At 37.6% G+C, this 22,770-nt stretch overlaps 1 protein-coding gene across 1 annotated transcript in view; it reads left to right on the plus strand.

The window, feature by feature from the left end:
* LOC5565243 (nose resistant to fluoxetine protein 6) overlaps nucleotides 1–10,939 on the plus strand; it is a 30,321-nt gene extending 19,382 nt beyond the window's left edge. Inside the window, exons 3-10 of the mRNA XM_021841776.1 lie at nucleotides 8,672–8,834; nucleotides 8,899–9,030; nucleotides 9,093–9,286; nucleotides 9,346–9,687; nucleotides 9,747–9,940; nucleotides 9,999–10,479; nucleotides 10,539–10,653; nucleotides 10,717–10,939. Coding sequence (XP_021697468.1) covers nucleotides 8,672–8,834; nucleotides 8,899–9,030; nucleotides 9,093–9,286; nucleotides 9,346–9,687; nucleotides 9,747–9,940; nucleotides 9,999–10,479; nucleotides 10,539–10,653; nucleotides 10,717–10,817 — 1,722 coding nt within the window. The 3' untranslated portion in view covers nucleotides 10,818–10,939. The remainder of the gene's footprint in view (nucleotides 1–8,671; nucleotides 8,835–8,898; nucleotides 9,031–9,092; nucleotides 9,287–9,345; nucleotides 9,688–9,746; nucleotides 9,941–9,998; nucleotides 10,480–10,538; nucleotides 10,654–10,716) is intronic.
* The last annotated feature ends 11,831 nt before the right edge of the window (nucleotides 10,940–22,770 follow it).

Raw genomic sequence — 22,770 nt, forward strand, 5'->3', positions numbered from 1 at the left:
CTAGCTTCTAGCTTCTAGCTTCTAGCTTCTAGCTTCTAGCTTCTAGCTTCTAGCTTCTAGCTTCTAGCTTCTAGCTTCTAGCTTCTAGCTTCTAGCTTCTAGCTTCTAGCTTCTAGCTTCTAGCTTCTAGCTTCTAGCTTCTAGCTTCTAGCTTCTAGCTTCTAGCTTCTAGCTTCTAGCTTCTAGCTTCTAGCTTCTAGCTTCTAGCTTCTAGCTTCTAGCTTCTAGCTTCTAGCTTCTAGCTTCTAGCTTCTAGCTTCTAGCTTCTAGCTTCTAGCTTCTAGCTTCTAGCTTCTAGCTTCTAGCTTCTAGCTTCTAGCTTCTAGCTTCTAGCTTCTAGCTTCTAGCTTCTAGCTTCTAGCTTCTAGCTTCTAGCTTCTAGCTTCTAGCTTCTAGCTTCTAGCTTCTAGCTTCTAGCTTCTAGCTTCTAGCTTCTAGCTTCTAGGCTTCTAGCTTCTAGCTTTCTAGCTTCTAGCTTCTAGCTTCTAAGCTTCTAGCTTCTAGCTTCTAGCTTCTAGCTTCTAGCTTCTAGCTTCTAGCTTCTAGCTTCTACTTTAGCTTCTAGCTTCTAGCTTCTAGCTTCTAGCTTCTAGCTTCTAGCTTCTAGCTTTCTAGCTTCTAGCTTCTAGCTTCTAGCTTCTAGCTTCTAGCTTCTAGCTTCTAGCTTCTAGCTCTCTAGCTTCTAGCTTCTAGCTTCTAGCTTCTAGCTTCTAGCTTCTAGCTCTAGCTTCTTAGCTTCTAGCTTCTAGCTTCTAGCTCTAGCTTCTAGCTTCTAGCTTCTAGCTTCTAGCTTTCTAGCTTCAGCTTCTAGCTTCTAGCTTCTAGCTTCTAGCTTCTAGCTTCTAGCTTCTAGCTTCTAGCTTCTAGCTTCTAGCTTCTAGCTTCTAGCTTCTAGCTTCTAGCTTCTAGCTTCTAGCTTCTAGCTTCTAGCTTCTAGCTTCTAGCTTCTAGCTTCTAGCTTCTAGCTTCTAGCTTCTAGCTTCTAGCTTCTAGCTTCTAGCTTTCTAGCTTCTAGCTTCTAGCTTCTAGCTTCTAGCTTCTAGCTTCTAGCTTCTAGCTTCTAGCTTCTAGCTTCTAGCTTTAGCTTCTAGCTTCTAGCTTCTAGCTTTTAGCTTCTAGCTTTAGCTTCTAGCTTCTAGCTTTAGCTTCTAGCTTCTAGCTTCTAGCTTCTAGCTTCTAGCTTCTAGCTTCTAGCTTCTAGCTTCTAGCTTCTAGCTTCTAGCTTCTAGCTTCTAGCTTCTAGCTTCTAGCTTCTAGCTTCTAGCTTCTAGCTTCTAGCTTCTAGCTTCTAGCTTCTAGCTTCTAGCTTCTAGCTTCTAGCTTCTAGCTTCTAGCTTCTAGCTTCTAGCTTTAGCTTCTAGCTTCTAGCTTCTAGCTTCTAGCTTCTAGCTTCTAGCTTCTAGCTTCTAGCTTCTAGCTTCTAGCTTCTAGCTTCTAGCTTCTAGCTTCTAGCTTCTAGCTTCTAGCTTTTAGCTTCTAGCTTCTAGCTTCTAGCTTCTAGCTTTAGCTTCTAGCTTCTAGCTTCTAGCTTCTAGCTTCTAGCTTCTAGCTTCTAGCTTCTAGCTTCTAGCTTCTCTAGCTTCTAGCTTCTAGCTTCTAGCTTCTAGCTTCTAGCTTCTAGCTTCTAGCTTCTAGCTTCTAGCTTCTAGCTTCTAGCTTCTAGCTTCTAGCTTCTAGCTTCTAGCTTCTAGCTTCTAGCTTCTAGCTTCTAGCTTCTAGCTTCTAGCTTCTAGCTTCTAGCTTCTAGCTTCTAGCTTCTAGCTTCTAGCTTCTAGCTTCTAGCTTCTAGCTTCTAGCTTCTAGCTTCTAGCTTCTAGCTTCTAGCTTCTAGCTTCTAGCTTCTAGCTTCTAGCTTCTAGCTTCTAGCTTCTAGCTTCTAGCTTCTAGCTTCTAGCTTCTAGCTTCTAGCTTCTAGCTTCTAGCTTCTAGCTTCTAGCTTCTAGCTTCTAGCTTCTAGCTTCTAGCTTCTAGCTTCTAGCTTCTAGCTTCTAGCTTCTAGCTTCTAGCTTCTAGCTTCTAGCTTCTAGCTTCTAGCTTCTAGCTTCTAGCTTCTAGCTTCTAGCTTCTAGCTTCTAGCTTCTAGCTTCTAGCTTCTAGCTTCTAGCTTCTAGCTTCTAGCTTCTAGCTTCTAGCTTCTAGCTTCTAGCTTCTAGCTTCTAGCTTCTAGCTTCTAGCTTCTAGCTTCTAGCTTCTAGCTTCTCTAGCTTCTAGCTTCTAGCTTCTAGCTTCTAGCTTCTAGCTTCTAGCTTCTAGCTTCTAGCTTCTAGCTTCTAGCTTCTAGCTTCTAGCTTCTAGCTTCTAGCTTCTAGCTTCTAGCTTCTAGCTTCTTCTAGCTTCTAGCTTCTAGCTTCTAGCTTCTAGCTTCTAGCTTCTAGCTTCTAGCTTCTAGCTTCTAGCTTCTAGCTTCTAGCTTCTAGCTTCTAGCTTCTAGCTTCTAGCTTCTAGCTTCTAGCTTCTAGCTTTAGCTTCTAGCTTCTAGCTTCTAGCTTCTAGCTTCTAGCTTCTAGCTTCTAGCTTCTAGCTTTAGCTTCTAGCTTCTAGCTTCTAGCTTCTAGCTTCTAGCTTCTAGCTTCTAGCTTCTAGCTTCTAGCTTCTAGCTTCTAGCTTCTAGCTTCTAGCTTCTAGCTTCTAGCTTCTAGCTTCTAGCTTCTAGCTTCTAGCTTCTAGCTTCTAGCTTCTAGCTTCTAGCTTCTAGCTTCTAGCTTCTAGCTTCTAGCTTCTAGCTTCTAGCTTCTAGCTTCTAGCTTCTAGCTTCTAGCTTCTAGCTTCTAGCTTCTAGCTTCTAGCTTCTAGCTTCTAGCTTCTAGCTTCTAGCTTCTAGCTTCTAGCTTCTAGCTTCTAGCTTCTAGCTTCTAGCTTCTAGCTTCTAGCTTCTAGCTTCTAGCTTCTAGCTTCTAGCTTCTAGCTTCTAGCTTCTAGCTTCTAGCTTTAGCTTCTAGCTTCTAGCTTCTAGCTTCTAGCTTTTAGCTTCTAGCTTCTAGCTTCTAGCTTTAGCTTCTAGCTTTAGCTTCTAGCTTCTAGCTTCTAGCTTCTAGCTTCTAGCTTCTAGCTTCTAGCTTCTAGCTTCTAGCTTCTAGCTTAGCTTCTAGCTTCTAGCTTCTAGCTTCTAGCTTCTAGCTTCTAGCTTCTAGCTTCTAGCTTCTAGCTTCTAGCTTCTAGCTTCTAGCTTCTAGCTTCTAGCTTTCTTAGCTTCTAGCTTCTAGCTTCTTAGCTTCTAGCTTCTAGCTTCTAGCTTCTAGCTTCTAGCTTCTAGCTTCTAGCTTCTAGCTTCTAGCTTTCTTAGCTTCTAGCTTCTAGCTTCTAGCTTTCTAGCTTTCTAGCTTCTTAGCTTCTAGCTTCTAGCTTTCTAGCTTCTAGCTTCTAGCTTCTAAGCTTTCTAGCTTCTAGCTTCTAGCTTCTAGCTTCTAGCTTCTAGCTTCTAGCTTCTAGCTTCTAGGCTTTCTAGCTTCTAGCTTTCTAGCTTCTAGCTTCTAGCTTCTAGCTTCTAGCTTTCTAGCTTCTAGCTTCTAGCTTCTAGCTTCTAGCTTCTAGCTTCTAGCTTCTAGCTTCTAGCTTCTAGCTTCTAGCTTCTAGCTTCTAGCTCTAGCTTCTAGCTTCTAGCTTCTAGCTTCTAGCTTTCTAGCTTCTAGCTTCTAGCTTCTAGCTTTCTAGCTTCTAGCTTCTAGCTTCTAGCTTCTAGCTTCTAGCTTCTAGCTTCTAGCTTCTAGCTTCTAGCTTCTAGCTTCTAGCTTCTAGCTTCTAGCTTCTAGCTTCTTAGCTTCTAGCTTCTAGCTTCTAGCTTCTAGCTTCTAGCTTTCTAGCTTCTAGCTTCTAGCTTCTAGCTTCTAGCTTCTAGCTTCTAGCTTCAGCTTCTAGTTCTAGCTTCTAGCTTCTAGCTTCTAGCTTTCTAGGCTTCTAGCTTCTAGTTCTAGCTTCTAGCTTCTAGCTTCTGCTCTAGCTTCTAGCTTCTAGCTTCTAGCTTCTAGCTTCTAGCTTCTAGCTTCTAGCTTCTAGCTTCTAGCTTCTAGCTTCTAGCTTCTAGCTTCTAGCTTCTAGCTTCTAGCTTCTAGCTTCTAGCTTCTAGCTTCTAGCTTCTAGCTTCTAGCTTCTAGCTTCTAGCTTCTAGCTTCTAGCTTCTAGCTTCTAGCTTCTAGCTTCTAGCTTCTAGCTTCTAGCTTCTAGCTTCTAGCTTTCTAGCTTCTAGCTTCTAGCTTCTAGCTTCTAGCTTCTAGCTTCTAGCTTCTAGCTTCTAGCTTCTAGCTTTTTAGCTTCTAGCTTCTTAGTTCTAGCTTTTAGCTCTAGCTTTTAGCTTCTAGCTTTCTAGCTTCTAGCTTTTAGCTTCTAGCTTCTAGCTTCTAGCTTTCTAGCTTCTAGCTTCTAGCTTCTAGCTTCTAGCTTCTAGCTTCTAGCTTCTAGCTTCTAGCTCTAGCTTCTAGCTTCTAGCTTCTAGCTTCTAGCTTCTAGCTTTCTAGCTTCTAGCTTCTAGCTTCTAGCTTCTAGTCTTTCTAGCTTCTAGCTTCTAGCTTCTAGCTTCTAGCTTCTAGCTTCTAGCTTCTAGCTTCTAGCTTTCTAGCTTCTAGCTTCTAGCTTCTAGCTTCTAGCTTCTAGCTTCTAGCTTCTAGCTTCTAGCTTCTAGCTTCTAGCTTCTAGCTTCTAGCTTCTAGCTTCTAGCTTCTAGCTTCTAGCTTCTAGCTTCTAGCTTCTAGCTTCTAGCTTCTAGCTTCTAGCTTCTAGCTTCTAGCTTCTAGCTTCTAGCTTCTAGCTTTAGCTCTAGCTTTCTAGCTTCTAGCTTCTAGCTTCTAGCTTCTAGCTTCTAGCTTCTAGCTTCTAGCTTCTAGCTTCTAGCTTCTAGCTTCTAGCTTCTAGCTTCTAGCTTCTAGCTTCTAGCTTCTAGCTTCTAGCTTCTAGCTTCTAGCTTCTAGCTTCTAGCTTCTAGCTTCTAGCTTCTAGCTTCTAGCTTCTAGCTTCTAGCTTCTAGCTTCTAGCTTCTAGCTTCTAGCTTTTAGCTTCTAGCTTCTAGCTTCTAGCTTCTAGCTTTCTAGCTTCTAGCTTCTAGCTTCTAGCTTCTAGCTTCTAGCTTCTAGCTTCTAGCTTCTAGCTTCTAGCTTCTAGCTTCTAGCTTCTAGCTTCTAGCTTCTTAGCTTCTAGCTTCTAGCTTCTAGCTTCTAGTTAGCTCTAGCTTCTAGCTTCTAGCTTCTAGCTTCTAGCTTCTAGCTTCTAGCTTCTAGCTTCTAGCTTCTAGCTTCTAGCTTCTAGCTTCTAGCTTCTAGCTTCTAGCTTCTAGCTTTCTAGCTTCTAGCTTCTAGCTTCTAGCTTCTAGCTTCTAGCTTCTAGCTTCTAGCTTCTAGCTTCTAGCTTCTAGCTTCTAGCTTCTAGCTTCTAGCTTCTAGCTTCTAGCTTCTAGCTTCTAGCTTCTACTTCTAGCTTCTAGCTTCTAGCTTCTAGCTTCTCTAGCTTCTAGCTTCTAGCTTCTAGCTTCTAGCTTCTAGCTTCTAGCTTCTAGCTTCTAGCTTCTAGCTTCTAGCTTTCTAGCTTCTAGCTTCTAGCTTCTAGCTTCTAGCTTCTAGCTTCTAGCTTCTAGCTTCTAGCTTCTAGCTTCTAGCGTCTAGCTTCTAGCTTCTAGCTTCTAGCTTCTAGCTTCTAGCTTCTAGCTTCTAGGCTTCTAGCTTCTAGCTTCTAGCTTCTAGCTTCTAGCTTCTAGGCTTCTAGTTCTAGCTTCTAGCTTCTAGCTTTCTAGCTTCTAGCTTCTAGCTTCTAAGCTTCTAGCTTCTAGCTTCTAGCTTCTAGCTTTAGCTCTAGCTTCCTTCTAGCTTCTAGCTTCTAGCTTCTAGCCTTCTAGCTTCTAGCTTCTAGCTTCTAGCTTCTAGCTTCTAGCTTCTAGCTTCTAGCTTCTAGCTTCTAGCTTCTAGCTTCTAGCTTTAGCTTCTAGCTTCTAGCTTCTAGCTTCTAGCTTCTAGCTTCTAGCTTCTAGCTCTAGCTTCTAGCTTCTAGCTTCTAGCTTCTAGCTTCTAGCTTCTAGCTTCTAGCTTCTAGCTTCTAGCTTCTAGCTTCTAGCTTCTAGCTTCTAGCTTCTAGCTTCTAGCTTCTAGCTTCTAGCTTCTAGCTTCTAGCTTCTAGCTTCTAGCTTCTAGCTTCTAGCTCTAGCTTCTAGCTTCTAGCTTCTAGCTTCTAGCTTCTAGCTTCTAGCTTCTAGCTTCTAGCTTCTAGCTTCTAGCTTCTAGCTTCTAGCTTCTAGCTTCTAGCTTCTAGCTTCTAGCTTCTAGCTTCTAGCTTCTAGCTTCTAGCTTCTAGCTTCTAGCTTCTAGCTTCTAGCTTCTAGCTTCTAGCTTCTAGCTTCTAGCTTCTAGCTTCTAAGCTTTCTAGCTCTAGCTTTCTAGCTTCTAGCTTTCTAGCTTCTAGCTTCTAGCTTCTAGCTTCTAGCTTCTAGCTTCTAGTTCTAGCTTCTAGCTTCTAGCATTCTAGCCTTGCTAGGCTTCTAAGCTTCTAGCTTCTACGCTTCTAGCTTCTACGCTTCTTCTAGCTTTAGCTTTCTAGCTTCTAGCTTCTAGCTTATAGGCTTCTAGCTTCTAGCTTTAGCTTCTAGCTTCTAGCTTCTAGCTTCTAGCTTCTAGCTTTCTAGCTTCTAGCTTTCTCTAGCTTCTAGATTCTAGCTTCTAGCTTCTAGCCTCTGGCTTAGCTTCTTAGGCTTCTAGCTTCTAGCTTTCTTAGCTTCTAGCTTCTAGGCTTCTAGCTTCTAGCTTCTAGCTTCTAGCTTCTAGGCTTCTAGCTTCTAGCTTCTAGCTTCTAGGCTTCTAGCTTCTAGCTTCTAGGCTTCTAGCTTACTTACTTCTAGCTTCTAGCTTCTAGCTTCCTAGCTTCTAGGCTTCTAGCTTCTAGCTTCTAGCTTCTAGCTTCTAGCTTCTAGCTTCTAGCTTCTAGCTTCTAGCTTCTAGCTTCTAGCTTCTAGCTTCTAGCTTCTAGCTTCTAGCTTCTAGCTTCTAGCTTCTAGCTTCTAGCTTCTAGCTTCTAGCTTCTAGCTTCTAGCTTCTAGCTTCTAGCTTCTAGCTTCTAGCTTCTAGCTTCTAGCTTCTAGCTTCTAGCTTCTAGCTTCTAGCTTCTAGCTTCTAGCTTCTAGCTTCTAGCTTCTAGCTTCTAGCTTCTAGCTTCTAGCTTCTAGCTTCTAGCTTCTAGCTTCTAGCTTCTAGCTTCTAGCTTCTAGCTTCTAGCTTCTAGCTTCTAGCTTCTAGCTTCTAGCTTCTAGCTTCTAGCTTCTGGCTTCCCGCCTAAAGAATCTTGCTGTTATAAGGTTTGAGCGTGTTTGAATCCGGGGTAAAATCGATCACATTTTTGGATATTTCTTGAAAATTTCATTTAAATTTGCAAATGCTGCAAATTTAATATTTTTTAAATAAGTACTGGCACCCATCGCTCGTAACTGTATACTAGATTTTGTTAACTGGAATATTTAATCATGTTTAAAAATATGTTTCAGGCGATTTTTTATTTAGCTGATATGGGGTAACATTGATCACCTATGTAAATAACGTCCGTAAAAATAGGGAACGTCGTTACTTGTTAAAATCATGATCCCTGGAGCCGAATATGGCGGCCAAATTCTTATCAGTCATTTACTTTTTGAGTTATTTTATAATTAAAAACATTTCGAACCGCGGAATACGCCTTAATGTAGGCAATTACGTAAGGAAATTCTACATTCTTCAAAGTAATTAATCAATTTTGCTGAATTGAAAATACTTATACAAATCTTGACAACGGAATCGTTTTCAGCGATGTAATTTTAAGTTAACTTCACATTTTCCTTGCTTGTATCATTTGCAGAACTTATAATCATATAAATCCCAGTTTCAAAAAGCTGAAAATTTAACGTACGAACATAATAATTTTTGTAAAAACCTTAATTTTGATAAGCACTATTCACGCATTGTAAATGTTTCGAAGAAAAAAGGTAGATTCGTACTATACATGAGGGGTCTTTCCGATCAATGTTACCCTGGATTGTGGTACACGACGAAACACGTGTCAAATGTACAAATTGAAATTAAAACTGCGAAAAGAAACCACGTGCTCCGGTGGGGATCGAATCCACGACTGCCTATTCGCTAGATGGGCGCTTCAACCTACAAGCTGCGGAGCCGCTTGAGAGATCCCTAGAGCTTCTAGCTCCTTGTTTTTAGCTACACTGAAACCTCCATGAGTCGATATCTGAAGGGACCATCGACTCATGGAAATATCGAGTCGTGGAAACAAATGGTTTGGAAAGCTGTTTGAGGGGACCATCGTAGTAACCATGAAATTTTGGTTTTAGTATGGTTCCATGAGTCGATATCGAGTTATGGAACATCGACTCATGGAGGTATCACTGTAGAAATTATTAAAAATTGTATCGCTTGTTAAAAGTTAATATATTAAATAAGGCACATGAACAATGACTTTTCATTGTCTTCAATGAGAGATAATCTCTCCAGTATTTTGTTGTTCGTATAATTTACGGACACCCTGTACATTTGTAAAAGGATTTTACAAAGATCAAAGATTTTCTCCAGGCCTGCAATTCTGGATAAATTTACATGATTTCTAAGAAAATACTTAAAGAGAATATCCGGAGAACATTGGGTTATTACTTTGTACATACAATAAGAGATATTTCATGAATAATTGTCAGACTATACACCACTTATCAACCCCATTCCAGTACATTTTCGACCCAACAGTCTACCAGGACGCGGAAAAGGATCGCGATCGATACGGAGAACTTTTAGATATTTGCGTCAACTACAAACTAAACGAGTCGTATCGGTTGAGAGCATACACAGAAATTGAAGTTTGTAACAAGAATGTGGAGCCCTTCGATGTAGGTTTGTAAATTGGGTGTCATCATTTTGGAAGTTTTGTTGTATTGCCATGTTTCTTTTTCTACAGATATTCTGGACTTCTCTTTTCTACTTGTACTAGCCACGATCATTTTCCTTACGATCTTATCCAGTTGGTACGACAAGACTGTTAACTATAAACAGGATGTGGTGCACTATAAGCAAGAGCTTGATAGCCCAAGTGAGTAAATTTTGATTCTTCAGAAAGTTTTGGATCACTAAACGAATTTATTTGATCCACAGGAAAAATGCTGTTCGTTTCATTTTCGATCCTTCGAAATTGGTACCGACTGACGTCTCGTTCTCACAATGTCCTGGACAAAGATTTGAGGTTCTTTCAGGCAATTCGCTACCTTACCATGATGCTGGTTATCCTCGGACACGCTGCGCTGATCTACAGTATCGCACCGTCGCAAAACACGATCAAGATTGAAATGGTAGGTGATCCCAACACGTACAAGGTCACACTGAAACCCATCTATCGTTTCGATCCCAGATGTTCCACCAACTTGGCACGATGATTCTCACCGGCGGACCGCAGATCGTGCAGACCTTCTTCGCCATGAGTGGCTTCCTGCTGGCCGTCCAAATGATCAAGTACGCGGAGAATAGCTCGCGATCGCCCGGAATCCTGTTTCTCTTGAAGGCCATCGTCTATCGATACATTCGGTTGACTCCGGTCTACGCGTTTGTCGTTCTCCTTCACGCCACGTGGCTTCCCAAACTCCAAGATGGTCCCGTCTGGAAACTGGCGACTGATACCGAGCGAGCTTTTTGCCGAAGAAACTGGTGGACCAATCTGCTTTACGTTAACAATTACGTTCATGGAGATCAGCCAGTTAGTAAATCCTCATAAACTACAGAATCCAATGAATAAATTATCAACTCAAATTTCAGTGCGTTCAACAAGGATGGTATCTGGGATGTGATTTTCAACTGTTCATCTTAGGGACCCTACTGCTCATGGTGATCTTAAAATTGCGGAAGTTTTCTTCATCGATCCTAGTGATGGCAGCTCTCGCCGCATATCTCGTTCCAGCTTATTTCATCTATTACGAGAAATTAGAAGGCATATTCCTCATAACACTTCAGTAAGGATATCACAATCATTTAAACCAAGTAAAATCTTATAACTTACCAATTCAACAGAGGTCAACGTTTCACGTTGTGGTTCGACGAGTTCTACCAGCGAGCGTACATCCCCTTGCACGTGAACCTCGGAAACTACCTAGCGGGAATCATCGCCGGGATGATCTATCTACGTCTTAGGCAGACAAATACCGATCCGGTCCAAAAACGCTGGTTCCACATCCTGTGGTACTTTGTCTTCCCGGCGGTTTTGGGCACCCTGCTCATCAACTACATCTTCTACGAGTACGACTTCGCCAAACCGTCCCTGTGGATGGCGGCGTTCTATCCCATAGCTAAGTACTCGTGGGGAGTCTACGCCGGTGTCTTCATGATGGGTCAAATCTATGGAATATCGCCGATCCTGAAGCGGATTTTCAACCATCGGGTGTTTGAACCACTAGGACGGATGACCTACTCGGCCTACCTGGGACACGTGTTCGTCATGAGGTTGACCGTATTCAATTTACGGACGCCGATTCACTTCAACTACATCGGAACGGTATGAAGAAGATTACGCGTTTCATTGTTCAACAAATTTATTAAATTTTTGCCTTTTAGTTCTCTTTGATTTTTGCATCGGCTATGTTCTCCTACCTGATGGCGCTAGTTTTATGTTTGCTCATAGAGTTTCCGGTTTCCGCTCTACAGAAGCTCGCTTTTGGCGGTATGAGAGGTTGGTAATCTATTGCAAAAAATGGTGTTTGAACTGAAAATTGATAACACTTACTTTCTCTAGGTAACTCCAAACAAGCAAACGATTTGGAAAAAGCCGATGAGATTACAAAGAACGGATCAACTGCTGCCGATAGTACGACCAACAATGGTGTTAATAGTTAAATGACATGTATGGATAATTACTGTGACATGAATTCAATAAAAGCGATATATAATTGATGCAGTATCATCATTGAGGATTATGATGCATAATACATGCGCATGCACAAAGCGATTGTGGATAACTTTTGTAGCTTGATACATCTTCTGACTCAAAGATGAGATTTTTTATTTATTTATTTATTTATTTATTTATTTATTTATTTATTTATTTATTTATTTATTTATTTATTTATTTATTTATTTATTTATTTATTTATTTATTTATTTATTTATTTATTTATTTATTTTAACACAAAATTTAGGGGCCCAGATAGCCGTAGCGGTAAACGCGCAGCTATTCAGCAAGACCAAGCTGAGGGTCGTGGGTTCGAATCCCACCGGTCGAGGATCTTTTCGGGTTGGAAATTTTCTCGACTTCCAGGGCATAGAGTATCTTCGTACCTGCCACACGATATGCACATGCAAAAATGGTCATTGGTATAGTAAGCTCTCAGTGAATAACTGTGGAAGTGCTCATAAGAACACTAAGCTGAGTAGCAGGCTCTGTCCCAGTGGGGACGTAACGCCAGAAAGAAGAAGAAGAACACAACATTTTGGAAGAGGGAAAAACCCCTTTGAGTAATTTCGTTATGAAATCTTTCTCAAAGAGGCACAAAACCTCTTCATCTTTTCATATAACGTTACAAAACAAATTAAAAAAGAACTTAAAACTAAAGGCTCATACGGCAAAAATATGACCATAGCAGAGCCACAAACTGCAACATGGATCCATTGTTAAATGAATTATGGGTTGTCTTCCAAAACAGGATGAGGGAGAGGGTCTGTCAAAAAAGAATCCATCTTCATATCTGCAAATAAAAATAAAAAAACACACACAAAGCACGAGTATCAAACAAAATATGAGATTTCATTCAAAAAACTAAATACGAGTTTAAGTATATGATAACATCTTGTACCCAGTATATCCCGAATAGATACAGGAATTGGATGACCATAATTTATTATATTAATCAATAGTTTATTCCTCGGTAAAATGAACCTAGAACATTGAAGTACAATATAATCAATGTCTTCAAAGGATTCACCACATTCACATAAAGGAGATTGGGCAAAAATATATGCCAATAATCCGAGCAGCCAATAATCCGAGCAGAACCACTTCAGTTTGCTATCAATGTCAGCTCCATTGGCGATGCCTGAGCACATGTGGCTCTACAAATGCTTCGCTAAGAACGCTAAATACTCATAAGGATGTCAATAATGTGAATGTTTAGAAGTAATCATACCATCTTCCAGAGCTGCGCTACACACTTGAGCTGGGATCAGCTGATGAACGACATGCAAAAACAGGAGATCGGATGGGGTTGACCAACAAAAGAATATAGAAAGAATAGATCAACGAATGATGATCGAACGAATGAATGAAAGACGCAGCTGGAACGCAAGTAGGACCGTCACTGTCAAGATCATTATAGGAGATTAAAACGCCAAAAGGAATTGAGATGGACGATTGGGAAGATCAGTGCTCTTGGACTGGCAAACATGAATGTCCAATGTTTGATTGTTTTGCCTCCTCTAAGAATACGGTCATTATGGTCTAGCACCTACTTCCAAGATAACCTCCCGTACCAATGGTGACCGCCAGTTATTCACAGCAAATGGAATCTCGAATCGATCAAGTATTGCTTGATGATTGCACATCTCCGACATATTCAACGTCAAAATCTATCGTGGTTCTAACATTCACTCTACCCACTACCTGATAATTGTAAAAATGCGCTTCAAACTTCCTGTCGTTAACAGTGAACGGTACCGATGCCCGCTTCAGCATGACCTTCAGCGTCTGAAGAAGACGGTTGTCGTCACAGTATCGTTCTACATCTCTAGCAAGCGTAACCGGAATAGGTTTTGATTGCTGAAACCCTTCTTGGCTGTTGTACTACAGTAAAAGTAGCCATCATCTCACGGGTGGAGTCATTGTAAGTTGAACGTAGTCCATGGTACGATTGGTTTACTGAAGTGTGTAAAATTATTCTAAAGGAAAAGATTGTGAAGCACCATACACATAAGCGGAAGCAGCAGACTTGGATTGATGACACAGGACCGGAGGTTCAAGGCAAAGGAGAGCATTTCTACGTTCGAATGTTGGACAAAAGCAGCCAACCAGATCCCATTTGAGTGAAGGATAACGTTCAACAGCTCAAGAATAACACAGCAATTGCTGTGGATGGTATTTGACTGGAACTCATCAAGAAGAGCCCGGAAAAGTTGATCGCTTGTCTGCATCGGCTGATAGTAAGAACCTGGCAGACATAACATCTGCAAGAGGAGTAGACCCAAGGGATTAAATACTCTATCTACAGAAAACGTTAGTGCTTATCTATCTGTGTTTTCTTCTATCTGTAATACTAGTATAGAGATTGTCAAGGGCTTGAACACAAGTTACTGGAGGGTAATAGACGAAGAGAGAGATAGGAGATAATATAAGATATGCACTCAGTAGAAAAAATAACGTCATTGAACTCCACGGATTTTGTATACCAACTTGTAAAACGATAATGATTGACATTTTAACTTAAGACTGGTTGGATAATGTAGTAGTACAGGTGATACTAAATATCCTCGTATGGAGTATACAGCGCGAGATGGTTTATACTAGCGAGATAGATTGTCATTGATTTATACACATGAAATCCTAAAACTACGCATATGTTACTGCGTAGCATTTAGCAATGAGCATTTCAACTTACATTAAACTTTTTTTTTATGCTGATGATGTTGTTCATTGAGGTTGAGCTGATGGTTTTATTGATGTCTTCGCAAAATTCGTTCTGGAGAAATATTTACTTCAGCAAAACCAATTGCAGTCAGTTTTTTCATAAGACACCACAAACTTTTCTTTAATCACTGTTTCCCAATTATTTTTCATCGAATGAGGCCAACTTTTTTACTTGAATACAAGTCGTAATATTATCTTATTACGAACAAAAAATATCGTATAAGTCGATTGAAAAACCGTTGGGAATTTTGATTAGTATAATGTGGGTAGCAGGGTCTGGTAGAAAACTTTACTGAATATACATATGTATTTTAAAACGATTTTTAATGTTATTACGGTCTAACATCACCTTGTAATGTTTTCATCTTTGAATCAAAGTCCTAATTCATTTCTTTACAACATAGAGCTTCTAATCATCATATAGGTGCAGAAAAATATATGTATTCAAAAAAAATAAATCTCAAACCATGAGGAATAACTTTTTTCTCCCACGACGGATATTTTTGACCCCATACCAACTTTTTCTTGTCTCATTTAGATCTTTCAAATGACATATGAGTCATTTGTGTACATTCCGGGCCCAGATTTGCCCAATCTCCTTTGAATCCACAATATTAATACGATATACATGATTGTTACAAATGTACCCTGTCCTTTGGTTCAGAAAGGGGTATGGGCGCGTTCTGCCAACTCGGTCGAGGCAGATTTCTTGTGTGAACAAGTTACAACATGGACGTTCTAAAGTGCCAGAATGAAGTGTTGTGCTTGTGGGGAGCACTTGAAGATGGGATGGAAGGTCATTACTTCGCGTTCGTGCTATACTCCTGCTTATCTTAAAAGCTAATAAACAATAAACGATCCTAAGTTTCTATCGAAATTAACAGTTGCAAATACAATAATTGTTTTGAGCTCACTAACATGTCGTCGCGTTAATTTTATCATAATGATCTTTTATCTACATCCGTCGAATCATTCTGAATGGCCGTTGTGAGAATATCACCAAGAACTTCTCACATGCATTAAAGCTGAATTGTCCTACATTGAAACATTGAGGTTTTCGCTCTTTTGGATTCATTTTTTGTTGTTCGTCCTCAGTATTGTTGAGATGTCCTGAATGCCGCACATGCCGTACAGTGATCATTGCCATGGAGTTTCTCGTAAGCTGCATGGGGATTGTTATCATGGGAATCCAAAGAGCGAATTTTGTATGATTTCATTGTAGGCCAATACAGCGATAAAGCATGTAACAATCACTAACATTTCTTCTCTCTTTATCCTTGTTTTCATATCTAACCCGTCATTACAACGAGGAAAAATCCATTGGAGAGGAAAGACATGGCAGCGTATTCGATGAGAAAAGATAAGTATCATGTTTTTGTAAATATTCTTATTACTGATTGCAAGGTGAATCAGATTAACTAAATTTTTAACTAATAACAAACTTGTTCCACAGAGCTGTTTGCGAAACACCACCCAAAATCCCTCCTTTCCCATATCCTTAGGCAAAATACTTCACTACCGCTATATGTATGACTGATTCATGTTCTTTTGACCTTGCATCATTCATACATGTAGGGGAAGTGGTGGTAAAATGAACAGGGGTGGTAAAATGAACACCGTGCCTTTTACCGAGAAAAAACAAATTTCGATGAATTTTTATCACACACGGACGCTTTAGAGCATAAACCTGAGTGTTCGAGTTGATACGTAGGTCAATTGAAGTCAAAATATCAACGAAAACCAAGATTTTAGAAAATCACGTTTGAAAATTAGAACTGACGTAACTTTTAGCTCGAAAGACTTGAGGTTTTTCAGTGAGGTGAATATCGTTATAATATGATGTCAAATCTGATACCTTTAGAATTCTTTTTGAATGGGTTACAATCATTAATGGATGTATTTTCGGTGGGGCAATGACATTTTTTAGAAATATTTGTTATGCTCACGTTTTTTGCATGTTGTTCGTTTTACCACCAACCGCTGTTCATTTTACCCACATAGTGCAGGTAAAATGAACATTTGCATCGCTTTTTGATTGCGATGAAAATATGTGAAAATTTAGCTGTTTTAGTCTGAATCCATGTCGCTGCTATAGATTACATCCTTATTTTTGATTTTGTTTGATAGAACTATACAAATTCCTCGTTTTTCTATCAGAAACAAGATGATTTCCTTAAGGTGTTCATTTTACCACCCCTTCCCCTATTGGAAGTCAAGAGTAGAAGCAAAACTTAAAGAACCTTCTGGTCAAAGATGTTGCGTTGCCTACTTCCCAAACTCCAAAACCCCCTCGGTGTATTATGGACGGTGTGAGTATTGAAACTTATGCTGGAGCCTTGTACATCAATAAAATAAAAAAAAGATATACATGATTGTTACAAATGTAATAATTTGAAATCAATCGCGAAAATGAACAAATAAAGTTTCTGGTTCCTGGTATATTTTTAAACCAAGGAAAATGACTAACTTTTGGGCAAATTGAATGACACCATCTTCCTTTATTACTGGAGTTCCAACAAGATTGCCAATTATCAAGGGAATGTATTTTTAATTTAGAATAATGTTCAGAAGGAAAAATATCACGATCATAAGTTATACCCCGAATAACACCAAGTTTAGCCAATGAATCAGCCTGCTCATTACCGTATATTCTACAATGAGCAGTGATCCACACAAATTTAATGATAAATCCTTGACTATGCAAATTAAATAATATTTTTTTCATCATGAATAAAATATGATGAGTTTTGAAATTGAAAGAGATGGTACTCAAAGCACGAAGACAACTCAAGCTGTCAGAACATACAATGTAAACATTTGGTGGACAATCCTTTATCAAGTTACAAGTAAAGTATAAAGCAATCAATTCTGCAATGAATATGGAGCAAGGAGATTTTAATTTGAAAAAATGAGCCAAAAATTCATTGTATACTCCAAAACCCGCGATACCTTGAGTTAAGGATCCATCAGTGAAATAAAATTTACGCACGACTCTCCACATCTCGATGTTCTACATCTCGATATCTCTCCCTATGTCGATGATTTATTCGGTCCCTTCATTCTGCATACATTCTCACGCTCCATATCTCGATATCCTCCTTATCTCAATATCTCCCTATCTCGATGTGATTTTCGTTCCCAATTTTCTCTCTATATGTCGATGTATGTCTATTATCAAAGGTAACTAGACCAGATTTTAGAGATTCAAAACAATTTGCGAAGACGAAATGACATCTGTTTGTTTTTAGTTTTCCTGGTAACGGAGTGGTTTTCAATCTTCTATTCGTTAAAAATTTGTTCTACGTCTCGATCTCTCCCTATCTCGATGGTCCCTTCGATATCGAGATGTGGAGAGGCGACTGTATTGGCAAAAGAAGAATACAGATGATTTGGAATTTGTTTCAGTTCATGGTATAGAGAAAAGTCAATCAAAGGTTGAAAAGTGTGAATATTCAGATGATTATTTGAAAAACAATTCATCAAAAATTTACAATTCAGGTCTTGAAAACGAATTTTAAGTGGTACGACACCCAGTGCCGGATTTGGGCTTCGGGGGGCCTGGGTCAGATCTATTGACGGGGGCCCTTGGTACAAAATGAGTTTCTCGCAAGCATAGGAAAGCTCAGTATTATAAAAAGAGAATATCCGGATAACTCCAAAAAATTGTAATATTACTCAAATTTGACTATATTCTCACCACTTCGTGAATGTTGTGTAAAACAAATCCTCTGTTTTATTAGAACACTTGAAAAGTCGTACATGATAGATGAAATTAGATTGAATTTTAGCTGGATCGTTCTCAATCTAGTCCAAAATTAAAAATGTTCCATTAGAAATCATGGCTATATGATTCATCGGGACTTGGATAACAATAGCAAACATTATTTTCAATTTTGCTGCAGGTATTTCTATTCAATGAACTTGAACAACGAGCGTTATTGAAGCAATAAGCAAATTGATTAAGTATTTTATTTTAATGTGTAGACATTTTCCGATAACCTACCTTTATTGGTAGAAACAATAATCCTCTTGCGATTTTATTAAACAATATGCTTTTAAATACTAAATTTGATACTCGTAACGATAAAAGAACCATCGATTGTCTAGCACTGCTTTAATCAGACAAGGAGCAATTGTTTCTAGAGAAGCACATGCTTCACTTTCGGTCAACCTACAACTTTCAGAATTAGCTTTGAGCCTTCCCCAAAGCTTATATCGTAGTCCCTTGCTTTATTACTTCAATGTTCCAGATATTGACAAAATGCTTGGACAGTTTGAAAGAACAACATGTGTACGCTAAGACAACTTGTAGATGATGTAATCCCTGTAAATAACCCACGAGCGAAAATCTTGCGAAGACCATAGAAAAATTTCCTTGATAATCTATATACTTGGGCAAGTCATTTAGAAATCGGGGAAAAATAATTTTGGATCTGTAGATTTGGACCAAAATTATGATAAAATCTAAACTCTTAGTATTAATTGCAATATTTAAACAAATTCTGTAGAATGGGGACAAAATTATAGTAAATTTGAAGCTCTAGGTAAAAATTGAAATGTTCAATCAAAACCATGACAATAATTTTATAAAATTATAAAAAGCTGTGAAATAGTACAGTAGAATTTGAAAATATCAAATTTCCGGTAGAATTTCAGATGTGTTTGATAGACAATTAGTTTCACCCTGGTAGTAAAACCAAGAAAATGTATAAATTATCGAGTACCTTTGTCTTTTCAAGAATAGTCCAGTATTTCCGAATCGTTTCAGAAAGCTCTGACAGTATACTGTTTGTTCATTAGCTTATAGAAAAATTTGCATTGAAAATAAAAAAAAAATCAGTTGAAAATCGTATGTATTTTCTGTTAACTATGAAATAACATAATCTCAGGTCGGTTAGAAATCGTATCAAATTTGTATTTTGAATTTAAAATTATTAATCTGAAAGCTATTTTTTTGAATTGTGTTTCGCTATTTCGCTTCTCGGGGGGCCCCCTTGGCCGGATGGCCCGGGGCATTTGCCCCCTTGGCACCCCCCCAAATCCGGGCCTGACGACACCAGCCAGTATTTTTGTTGATTGAGTATGAGTTGAATTCATAAGTTTCGAACAAATTCTCAAACAATGAAATTGTATTTTTTCAAGTTTGATAAAATGTGTTTGTGCAGCACTTAGAAAAGTGAAACAACCATATTCCATGGCTGAACGAACAGTAGTATTGTAAAGTGTAATCAAATCTGATGGATTAGCACCCCACCAAGTACCTGTAATAGTACGGAGAAAATTGATTCGTTTCGAACATGTTTTTTGAATTTGTTTAATTTGAAAGTTCCAATTTAATTTAGAGTCAAACCATATGCCAAGGTATTTAAATTCATCAACTTGTTCAATTTCGATTCCATTAAGATATAAATTAATGGAAATGTTCGAATGTTTTCTCGAAAAAATTATATATTTAGTTTTTTGAACAGAAAACGAAAATCCGTTCTCATGAGCCCATGAATCAATATTATTCAAAGCACATTGCATAAAATGACTAATGACTTCTCTGCTTTTGCCGCTAAAAGAAATAACATTATCATCAGCAAATTGAAGCAAATAACAGCCATTAGGAATTATTGATGCCATATCGCTGGTAAACAAATTATATAAAAATGGACTTAAACATGATCCTTGTGGAAGTCCAAAATAACTATATCTTAATAATTTTGAGTCTCCATTATGGAAGAAATTCATAATTTTGAAAGAAAATAAATCATATAAGAAATTAGAAAACATACTGGGAATTTTGAAATTATTCATTTTTTCAAACAATAAGTCAATTAGAACAGAATCATAGGCTCCAGAAACATCAAGAAAAGTGGAAACAAAGTCCTGTTTTTTATTAAATGAAAGTTGAATTTGTAAAGCTAAAAGTGAAACACAATCGCGAGTACCACGACCTCTCCTAAATCCAAATTGCGATGAGGAAAGAATTTTATTGTTTTCAGCCCACAATTCAAGACGATTCAAAATCATTCTTCCAAAAGTTTACGCAAACAAGATATTAAACTAATAGGTCCAGGCTTTAGGATACTGATAACTTTGATAAGGCGCCATTCATTAGGAATGATATTTTGAGATAGGAAAGCATTATATATTGAAAGTAAACGAATTTTTCCATCATCAGGTAAATTTTTCAACACAATAAATTTAATGTTATCAATACCTGGGGCAGTATTTTTTGTAATTGATAATGCTAAATTAAAATCGGGTCATGAAAATGGACAACAGAGCTCAGGAAAATAATTTAGTGAACTATTTTTAAATTTAAAGGAACGTGGGACAAAATCAGAACAAATTTTTGAAGCAAACTCATGTATCCATTTTTCTGAATATTCTAAAACAGTAGGAACGGCATGATCATAATTTCTTAGATTTCTGGCAACAGTCCACAAGGTAGATAAAGAAGTTTCTCTATCTAAATTTTGAACAAAATTTTTCCAATAATTTAACTTTTTGGATTTAGTTAGTCTTATGAACTGTGCTTCAGTTTTACGTTGCATATCGATTTCTGGAGCCTGATTTACGAAATAATTTAAAAGCATCAGATTTAGTTTTCAAAGCAATGGAACATTCATTATCCCATAAGAAAGAAGGGCGATTTTTTTTAATAAATCGCGAAACATTTTTTTTGTTTTGTGATTTGAGTAAACAATCAATTATTAATTTTGAAAAATTATTGTAATTGTCAATTGGAGATACCGAATCAATAAGATGAATTAATGTAAAGGATACAAGATCAGTAAATTTCGTCCAATTAACATTGTTACATATATCAGGAAGTTTCATTAACAAATTTACCACGAGCAGAATTTTGGATTTCAATTAAAATTGGTAAATGATCACTACCATTAGGATCATCAATAGTTTTCCAAAAATATTTCAAAGATAAACTATTAGAACATAAAGACAAGTCAATGCATGAATGATGATTTGACAATCCTAGTAAAAGATCCATCATTTAGGATATGCAAGTTCAAATCATCGATTTGATCCATAATCAATGAACCTCTACCGTCCGTCTTGTTACTACCCCATGCAAAATTATGTGCGTTAAAATCGCCTAATATATAAAATGGAGGAGGAACTTCATTCAATATATTTTTAATTTGTGATAAAGAAAACGTAGAATTTGGAGGAATATAAAAGCGAATAATTGAAAATTCACACTTTTCTTTTTTAATAGAGACAGCAACATACTCAACTTGTGAATGCATTGATAAATCTAAATATTTAAATTCTATATCATCACGAATTCCAATAAGAACTCCTCCATATGAAGAATCTCTATCTTTTCGAATTATATTAAATTTTGAAATATGAAAGAATTCGGATGAATCTAACCAAGTTTCATTTAAACAAAACAAATCAATATTATAATTGCATATCAAAGCTTTTAATCTATCAAATTTTGGAATAATGCTACGGCAATTCCATTGTAAAATGTTCATTTTATTTAAATTAATTGAAGCCATTACAGAGAGAAAAATAAAGATAAAAGAGGACCAAAAGAATTCAATTTATTTAAAAAGGTAGCCAAAATAGGTAAAAATAATTTAATTATTTTTTTCCAAAAATCGTTCATTCCCAAGAAATCTACTATTTCTTCTAAGATGTTCAAAATAGAATTGTCAGTATCTTCTTTTGCTTTTTCTTCCGATAAATTGTTTGAATTTTGATTTTTACTGTTAGATGAAGGATCTGTATCTATTTTATGAAATCCGGGAATGTTTTTAGAAGAATTTAAAGGAAAACTAATATCAAAGGAAGTAGACGGTTGAGGTTCAAAAAAATGATTATGATTCTCAGAAGTTTTATTGTTCGATCTTTTTCTTTTGCTAGGAGGTTTGTAAACATACTTGCCAAAATTTTCTTGGTTCACAACACCATCATCATCTGACAAAATTTCAAATGTATTTGCGGAAGTAATGTTATCTGTGGATTTCATTACTTCTGCATAAGATAAAAGATTTTTATTTTTTAATTTTTTGATTGAATTTTGATTGATTTTCAATGTAAACAGCACATTCTTTCAAAGAATTGTGTTTCTGTTTGCAATAAACACACAAATTAGATTGATTTTTACAAGTGGATGAAGAATGAAATTCACCACACTTAGAACATGTTTGTTTATTTGAACAAAAATTTGAAGTGTGACCAAAAAGAAGGCATTGGTCACAATGCATGAGCTTTGGGTAATAAAGTCTCACGCGAAAAATAACATTGTCAACATTTACGTAGTCTGGAAGTACAGATCCATAAAACGTAATCTTTATGCAATTAGAATGTACATATTTGGAATTATTACCATCAATAAATAATTTCGATAAACGGCGCAATCCAAAATCTCGACAGGAGAAATAGATTTGTTCCAAAAAAAACCTGAGCCATGATTCCTAATGTCATCACAATTCAAGGATTCATCATATATAATTCCATTTATTTCGCATGAGTCGCAAGGCGCATACACACGATAGGAATTAAAAAACAATTTGGATTCCAAGAGAGCATTTGCTTCATCTCGTAATCCAAAAACTATTCTTAATTTATTTAAAGAAAGTTTTTTGATTTCCTTCACAGATTCAAACTTTTTATAAATCTCAGAGGAAATCAGCAAAACATTAATGGGTTTCTCCTTTTTTTGGAAATATACGACAAAAGACCCAGAAAAACTAGAGGGATAAACTTTTACACGGAAAGGCTTGGTCAAGGAAGTGGATTCTGAACAATCAGTGTTTTCTTTAGGATCCCCCTCATCCCCGTCAGTTTCCATAATGAAAACTGATCACAGAAATTAATAACTATGTCTAATGAGAAATACAAGAAATGGAGAAGAAATAAATAAATAAGAAAAAACTATACTCAAGGTTTTGCAGCGAACGAAACTCCAACAGCAAGAGTAACGTAAACTTGAAATCCAAATCCTTGGTTTACAACTCTTGAGCGGCAAATTCGGATAAGGCATCAATTAATTTCGGCAACACCAGTAACAGTAATCCAAAAAGGCTGAAATACCAACACCTACGATGAGTCTTGCTATCTGAATTTTCCCAACAGCACAGCTCGCCAATTACACCTTCTCTTCAAATGCTTTACACACAAAATCAAAATTGCAAAACTCCGGGGTGAAAATTT

This window comes from Aedes aegypti, chromosome 2, assembly GCF_002204515.2.
Source record: "Aedes aegypti strain LVP_AGWG chromosome 2, AaegL5.0 Primary Assembly, whole genome shotgun sequence".
NCBI classification, from domain to species: Eukaryota; Metazoa; Arthropoda; class Insecta; order Diptera; family Culicidae; genus Aedes; species Aedes aegypti.